This window comes from Cannabis sativa, chromosome 5, assembly GCF_029168945.1.
Source record: "Cannabis sativa cultivar Pink pepper isolate KNU-18-1 chromosome 5, ASM2916894v1, whole genome shotgun sequence".
Lineage (NCBI taxonomy): Eukaryota > Viridiplantae > Streptophyta > Magnoliopsida > Rosales > Cannabaceae > Cannabis > Cannabis sativa.
Window position 1 is genome coordinate 73980325 of NC_083605.1, and position 9203 is coordinate 73989527.

General features: G+C 27.3%; 1 protein-coding gene across 1 annotated transcript; it reads right to left on the reverse strand.

Moving 5' to 3' along the window:
• Nucleotides 1-121: 121 nt before the first annotated feature.
• Nucleotides 122-3139, reverse strand: LOC115717044 (1-aminocyclopropane-1-carboxylate synthase). The gene is made up of 3 exons (XM_030645985.2): nucleotides 2569-3139; nucleotides 2312-2472; nucleotides 122-1765 (listed from the first exon to the last, which is right to left on the reverse strand). Exons 1-3 carry the CDS (start codon nucleotides 2869-2871, stop codon nucleotides 751-753), a joined length of 1479 nt encoding a protein of 492 aa, XP_030501845.2. The 5' UTR covers nucleotides 2872-3139; the 3' UTR covers nucleotides 122-750.
• Between the last annotated feature and the right edge of the window lie 6064 nt (nucleotides 3140-9203).

Consider the following 9203-nt stretch of genomic DNA (forward strand, 5'->3'; position numbering starts at 1 on the left):
CAGTATTTTCGTAAAAATTAACCAAAATTCCAATATTTTTATAAGTTTCCCATTTTTACTTCCATTACTTTTCTTTGTCAAGTACTCAAAAAAGAAATTAAAATAATCATTTTGAAAAATATGCAAACGAACAAATAAATTATTTCCCATAAACATTATATCACAATAAATCGTTACACACCTTTTTCACTCACATTTGGTTTATGTGAAAAAGGAAAAATAATAATATTGAAACAAAAAACATTGGTAGTTGTACAATTTGTCGACTTTATATACTTAATAATAACTAGAAAAATTAAACAACTAAATCTATATAATTGATGATCACTTAATTAGTAGTCCCAACCACTTCATAAATCTTTATAATTAATTATTGATTAATACCAACTACTTAATGAATCTGTATTATTCTTAATGAAAAAAAAAAATCCTCTGTCCAATTTTGGGTGTCCAAATTTTATGAGTTGGACAATTGATCTTTATTCATCTTGTAGTTGGTATTAATTATTATCAATTCATTAAGTAGTTGTGATTAATAAGTGATTAAGTATAATATAGATCTATATACTTAATCATTTAATTAATTTCAATTTTCTCAATCTAATTTAGGCATCTCAATTTATTAACCGCACATGAAGGTTTAATTGAGATGTCGAAATTATACAGAGAAATTTGATTTTAATTGTGTGATAAAGTACATAGAGATTTATTTTGTTAAAAATTGGACAGAAGATGTTGATACCTAATTAATCAATTCCTTGCTTGAACCAAAGGAGAATGTGGCATAGGTGAGTGAGGAGACATCATGAAATCATGTTCAAATCTTCTACTTCTACTCAAGCTAAGCCTGAGTTTCAAATCTGATTGCCAACACTTCTTCTTGTTTGGCACCACAAGAGTTAACTCCTTGTTCTTCATCACAAAGCTTCTAATCCTTGTCAAAGCAACTTTCATGGTGTGATCATCCATGTTAGCGATGCAAACCCTGAACCATCCTGGTTCAGGGCAATGGAACGAAGAACCGGGGGAAACATTGAGCTTAACATCATGAATTATAACCCTCCAAAGCTCCATTTCGGCTTCGTTTGTTTGATTCTTCAAAAGCTTATGCAAATCCATCCATAAAAACAATCCTGCATTGCTTTGCAAGCACTCAATTCCAACTTGGCTAAGTCCATTTGTAAAGAGTTTGTGCCTTATGGCCAATCTCCTCGCGCTCTCACTCAAAAAATTATTCACAAACACATCATCTGATAACATCGCTGCTATCAGATGTTGTGTTTGTGTTGAAACTAAGCCAAAACTGGACATTTTTCGCGCACAATTTACTACTTCATCGTTGTAAGAGTAAATAATTCCCACTCGAAATCCCGGGAACCCCATGTCTTTTGAGAGGCTATAGATGATGTGAATGAGATCTTTGTTACACTCAATCTTGTTTTGTTCCTCTTCCTCTATGATCTCCGAAATGCTAACAAAACTTGGCTTGCTAAAGACCGTTGCAGCATAGATTTCGTCGGCGATTAGATGAATATTCTTCTCATTGATGAATCTCACTATTGTTCTTAGTGTGTCTCTATCAAGAATTGTGCCTAAAGGGTTTGATGGATTGGTGATTAACATTCCTTTTACTCTTATGTTATCCTCTTGAGCTTTCTCATAGGCTTTTTCCATGGCTTCTCTTGTCACTTTAAAACCATTTGAGCTTTCACAATGAATAGGAAGAAGTTGTACTCCTGTTCTCCACCTCAAGTCTCTATCAAATCTGAAAAATAATCCAAAAAATTTATTAGCATAATAAACTTAAAAAAATTTCTCCAATCAAATGATTCCAAAATAATTTATTGTTCTTAAGTGCTTATTAAATTTTTGAGTGGTTTGGTTCACTATCACTAGTACTTACATGTCCCCACCAATAATGGAAATTTTCAAGTAACATTTGACTATTGTATACATTAAATTAAAGAAAAAAACAAATTAACTTTTGTGATTTTGACTTTATTGGAAAATATACTTGGATTGCAAGCTGTATAAACGTTGACTAATCTAAACTTCTACCTTCCACTAAAATTATATTTATTTTTATTAATTATTGCCCTAGCTCATTTTCAATTTATTTCTCTTAAACCATAGTCTCAAAAATTAACATAGGACTTGAAAGTTTGATAATTTCTTTCTGAAAAAATTACTAAATCTGACTTTTTTATACGTAAAAAGAACTTTTTAGAGCTAAAAGCAGAAATACTCGCAGAATTTCGAAAACTCGAAAATAATTTATATGAAAGAAAAATAATTGTTAATAATTACTTACCCTGGATAATAAGGAATAGGAACTAGAAAAGCTTCACCAGGATTAGCCAAACAAAAGGCAACAGTCTCATGAGCCCCGGTTGCTCCGCCACTCATAACAATGCGGTTCGGGTCGAAACTCGCCTTGTTTCCTCTTACTTTCTCCATAAAATTAGCCACAGCCTGTAGATTAATTATCACAACAAATTTCATAATTAATTATCAATAATAATAATAACAAAAAAAAGTGTTATGTTTTATAGTTTTTATAATACTTACATTTCTAAACTCAGGTAGACCATGATAATCTTGAAAAATGGCTATGTCTTTAAACTCATCAACTCCTTCAATTGTACAAATTGAAGCACTTTGATTTCTCTTGACCCAATCTCTAACCAAATCAAATGATAATTGATTTTCAGCCAATCCCATCTGAATAACTCCATGAGGATTATTTGTTGTGTGAAAAGGATCACTATCATAAGCTTTCCAACCATCAAAATATGGAGACTCTTCTCCATGCCCATTACCACTTGCAATCTTAGACAACAAATTATTATTGTTGTTCTTCATCATCATCATAGTGGTACAAAAATCTTAATTGGGTTTTTAAAAGAATTGAAGAAGATGTGAGAATATTAATGAATATGAATAGTAATTAATTAGAAGAGAGAAAATAATAAAGAGAGACTTGGTCAGAGTATGGTTTAATGAAAATATTTGGAATTTGATTGATGAGGATATGAGAAGGCTAGCTCTCTCATATATTTATAGGCACTAGCTTAAAGAGTAGTACTAGAATAAGAGTATATTACCTTTGACAATATAGAAGAGTAAAATATATTAAGTTGGACTGAAAAGGGCTAGTGTATGACTTGTATTAATAAATTATTATTACTAAAAATGTAAATTTGCCTTTTCTTCTTCTAATTTTTTTTTGGGGGTGTTTGAAATTACCATATTGTCCTTGGAATGAAGTTTCATATGAAAGATCATCTTGTGTTCATGTATATTCAACTCTGTTTTTGGTGAAGGTTGGTGGGCGGTTTAGATTTCTTTGTCACAAATTAAATGTTAAGTAGGGGTTTTGGTGAGGACATTGAAGACAATTACTATTCATGCTCTCATTATCTGCCTGGCCCCTTTTAGATCATAATATTGCCTTAAGGTGTACCCTCCAAATTTGTCTAGTGTAGGGCCAAGTATATAAATATATGTATGTGTAAAATGTAATGATATGCGTATGTAAACAATGCACCAAAATACAGTCACATTTGATTAAGATGGGGATTATAATACATGTACTCAATTATGTCTCTCGAATTTTTTGAAAATGTCGAAATTTTTTCTTAAACTATTGAGATTGTTGGGTTTAAGTATTTTTGTCTAGTTCTGTTTAATTTTTTTAAGGTACGACTAACATAGTGATTATTCATATACCAAATAGTGCTCCTCGAAATTTGATATTTACCAAGTCGTGTTCTCAGAGCTTCTATTCTTGTCAAACACTGGTTAGTAAAATTGAACGGAATTGAAAGAAAATCTTTAAATTTAAAAATCTCAATAATTTAAAGGATAATATAATGTATAGTCTGAATGTTAAAATATTTACAATTTGATACATGTCAATATCCAAAAATAATAAAAAAAATTCTAATTAGTCTTGATCATAATCTCGTTTTAATCAAATGTGATTGACGAAAAAATAATTACGTACTAAGCATATATTTGTATCTCATTATTGTTGGCTAAAAATGAGAAAGATCATAACTATATAAGGATGAATACTATTTTTATTAGTACGATGCCTTTTAGAAATATACCCAAAAACAAATTTTTAAGAGTTTAGGTCCAAAACGGATAATATCATATCAGTATAGGCAGGGACGGACCCATTCACATTAATGTAGGGGCTATAGCTCCACTAACAAAAATACTGCCTTTTAAAAAATTAAATAACCAAAATAGTAGAAAAACTCTCATAAAATTAGATAAATTTAATAAAAGTGATTATAATATAATTATAAATATTTTTTTATAATAAATAAGCTCCCACAAAGTAAAAATCATGGTCCGTCACCGAGTATAGGGATAAATAGTGTCCAACATCCCCACAATTACTCATACTGGTATCTATACATCTGTATGTATATCTTGTTAATTAATTATATATTATTATTAGTTGAGTTAGTGAAAGACAAGACAAGACAAGACATTTATATGTATGTAGGAGTAGTATAGTAAGAGTGTGAGAAGTGACATTAATATTATTACGCGTTGGCATTGAATTTGCTACTAGTTGTGTAGTTGTACGTGTACACAATTAAATGTTTTTCTTCTTATTCATCATGAGTACCATCCGTGTTGTGTTGTATTGTATCCATTATATATCTCTCATCTTTCTTTTCCATATAATCTTTGGATTTTTGTGCTGTCTTTCTTTTTCATGATACCTAATATTATAATTAATTAGTAGTACACGTACTTAATAATTATAATAATAAATAGCAACAACAAACAAACGTATCTAAGATCTGTCATATAAGAAAGAATATGATATGCTAGCTAGCTTCATATATATGGATCATGTAATCGTGTACATTGTACAATATATATATTAATATTACAATATTGGTCGGTGTAATGTGTGAATATTAATTATATCACAACTTTTTTGTGTTTTTGGAAATTAGTTTTCAATTTCATCTTCTTTTTTGAATGAACAACAATAATTTCATTATTCTCGTGTATATCTAATAATTATTATTTCATAACGTGGAGCAGCAAGTAAAGTGATCCATCCATCCATCAACATTATAATGGATATATATTATATAGACTTTATTATTTTTTTCTATATATTAACCATATATTCAATTTTTTTTCTTATTTTTAAGAAAAAGTAATGATATATATGCGTTTAGAGTAACATGATATCATCAATATATAATAAATTACAATTTATATATGTCTTTATATAATAAGCGTGTAAAACATTATTAAACATTTAAGAAAGTCTCTAATGTTTTAGGGTAGGAGACATTATGTTTTTATTATTATTAATTTATTTTTAACTAATTTAGTAAGACATGATAAATATTACACTACAAGAAATGTCACTTTTGCAAGCATATTTTTGTGCTGACAAAAGTTAGTATTGTGCTGGTAAAATAGAATTTACCTATGATGTGTTGGTAAAAGGGGGTTGGCAAATCAATGTTGGTATTAGAACTTTTGCCAGCATAAAATAAAAAGCGCTGGCAAAAAAGATTTTTCCTAGCGCGTAAATGTGCTGGTAAAAGTTAGCTTCTAGCCACTACAAATGTACGCTGGTAAAACTTTGATCTCTTTGCCAGCGCAGTTTTTGAAATGTGCTGATAAAAGTTACTTTTACCAGCGCAGTAGCGAACTGTGCTGGTAAAAGTGACATTTCTTATAGTGTTAGAAGACGTAGAAATGAAACAATTAAAATAAATTTTGGTAGAGCATAGATATCTCCTAGCTATAGACGTATCACTTGGCGGACGTCTCCAATAGGTAGATGTCGTGTTATGTGGCATCTACCTATAAGAGACGTTTATACACTCTCTCCCGCCCGTTCCCTTTTGTCATCTCCCTTTTTTTATACATTTTCTCTACATCACCTGAATGACTTGTTTCTGATCACCAATTGCCCTAATGAATTAATATTCGAAGTCCTTAGCCCCAAAAACCCTCCAATCTCAAGCTTTATCTTTTCATCTCCTTTTGTCACTCGCACTACTCTCCTCACCAAAATTTATGGCGAGCCACCATTGTTGAGCCACCTTCTTACAACAACAATAGGACTACATAGTATTAATTCATGTTTTATTATGTTTAAGTCTATCATTTTAATTAAAATTTTGGAACTTGGGCTTTGGAGGATTGAGGCACGGGTCTTGTCTGCCTATAGTATTAATCTCTCGACTTCTGGTTCTATAGATTTTGAGAATTAGTGCATTTTAATTTTTTGTTTATATTGTGCTAAAATAAGAAAAAAAAAATAAAAAATTACCAAATCATCTACCTCTATATTAAAGTTTACCAAATTACAATTCAATTGCATGTTAGTACTAGATGATTATATTAAAGTTTACTTATTTTATTTCTGACCGTATTATTAGATCGAGCAATTATAATACTAAATAAAGTTCAAATCTGTATTAATGAACGAATTAATACTTAATGAAGTTTATTCTTTATCTAATAATAATAATAATAAAAATAATAATTTATATATATTTATATGATAGAATACTGAAAATATATTTTCTCAAAAAAAAAAATACTGAAAATATATTTATTTTAATATTTAAACTTTAAGAATCGTTGTTTATCTCACTCTCTTGCTAAACAAACACGTAAACTTATTAAAAGAAACAAAAAATAATACCAAAAATAATTTTTAATAATAAATAAATAAAAGTAAGTAAAAAGAACAAATTAAAGTTTGGAACATAAATATGATTTAGTTTATTTTGTCTGAATTATAAGTGACCAATGTTTGTATTTTAATATAGTTTTTTATCGTCACCAGATCTTAACAGCAATTTTTATACTTATATTAATTAATATAATAAAATAGTATTAATTAATTTAATATTATGCATTAATGCATCGTATCTGAACCAAACAAAATTAAAGCTTAAAATATATATATCTTAGCTTTATGGGCGGCGTAAGTGTTTTCCTTCCTAAAAGATAAGACTAAAATTAATTAATATAACACATATTAATTAATCATAATTAATTTTCACAAAAATTAGACCAAATTAAAGGAAATAAATTCTGGTAATAACTTTGAATTAATAAGAAGATCAACAATAGTGGGTAACGTACCATGTTTTAAATGCACCAAAGAATTATATTGAACATGGAATTTAGACAAATATTAAGATGATAACCTTTGACTGTAAAATTTTCTTATTTATCATTTTTATATTTTTAAGATTTTCTTTTCACTTTTTTCTTGATTTTATGTTCCATATAGTGGTGTAATTGATAATTAATATTTTGAACATAATTTATAATAACTTTGTTACAAAGAACATAGGGATATGCAAAGATTCTCTCTCATGCCATTTTATGTTTTATGTGCATGAATGTAATAAAGCTTACTTTATTCAAAAATGTCAATTTTTTATGATGTTATTCGATGTAGTTAAAATATCATGTCTGTAAATTTTTAAAAAATTTCAAATAATTTACAGTGCAAAATATAAGTTTGAAGTTTTTTAAATACGCGTGGTAAAATGAAATATCATGAAATCTGTTTTTTGTACTGTAAATTATTCGAGATTTTTAAAAAATTACCGAGAAAAAATATTATAACTATAACGAATACTGCTATAAAAAAAAAGTTAAAAAAATATTCTGACATGTGATTTTGAGTGTGGAGATTGACTAAAAAATTATAATAAAAGGTTGTAATTAGTACTTATCTACTCTCGACACTAAATATAGTAAATTAATTAATTTTCAATTTAGGTAAGTACTGCAAATTGGGATAAAAAATTAAAAAAAAAAAAAAAAAAAAAAAAAAAACATTCTTCATGTGTTTGACTAATAACTAGAAAGCCAAACAAAATGTTTTAATTTGCAAAATATTTATCTTATTTTTCGCGTGGAAAAAAAGTAGAAAAAAAAACTGTAAAATATATTTATCTTATCTCATGTGCATGAATGTAACTAAAGCTTACTCTCTATATACTAAATGTAATTAATTAATTAATTAATTTTCACTTTAGGTAAATACTGCAATTGGGATAAAAAAAAACATTCTTCATGTGTTTGATTACTCTATAATAATAACTATTAAGATTTAATTTGCAAAATATTTATCTTATTTTTCTCGTGGAAAAAAAATGAGGGAAAAAATCTCTAAAATATAGTGTTTGATGAGTTCTGCCAAATTAATTAGGCTGACTAGTCCAATGGATAACTCAATTGACAATGATTTTTCTTTGTTTTTGAGAGTTTTCCAGTCAATAAAATTATGAATTTGAGTCTCAAATGGATTATTAATTATTCTTGTTTTAATTTTGATTCAAATAAATTAATAATCAAGGGTGTTTGACTTTCGTAAATAAGTTGTACAATCTCATATTATCTAGGTCAAGTGTATAATTGTATGAGACTACACAGATTAAAAGAGCTTAAATTGATTGATGAGTATTACATGTGCCAATAAGATCGGTCCTAAAGTATATTAGGCTTAAGAGCACAAAATTAAATTTTGGGGCGCCTATATAAATAATTTAATTATTATCAAATTAATATTTCTAGTACTTGAAAAAAAAATTAAAAATCTTGAACCAATTTTTCATAACTACACATTAAATATTTCTAAAAAATATAGAAAAGTAGAAGTTGGAAATGGATCTCTTACCTCTTATTTTAAAATAACATTCTCTACCACTACACTAAACACTATCTTATTATATTTTTTTATTATTTAATATTTTATTTATATACTAATAATTTTTTTAAAATAATTAGCATTTATGTCTCCTGAACTTTACCTCATTTTGTCCCTTAAAATATACGACTTATTAAAATATTTTTCTAAAATATGACAATTACATAATTATGCCACTTCTGTTAGATTTTGTTTCTTTTACTGTTAAAAATTAACAATTTTATCCCCTGAACTTTGACCAATACAAAAATTTTCTCCCTTTTATTCAAAAAATTAATTTTAAAAGTTATAATTTTATTAATTATGAAAAAATCAATAAAAAAATTATTAAAAAATTTGATAAAAATATTAAGTTTATTAAAAAAAATGTTAAGTTTACTTAAAAACCTACATTATTCCTAAAAAAAATTCAAATTTTATTTTATTTATAAATGTATCTTAAAAAATAACACAAAAATAATTAAAAATCCAATAA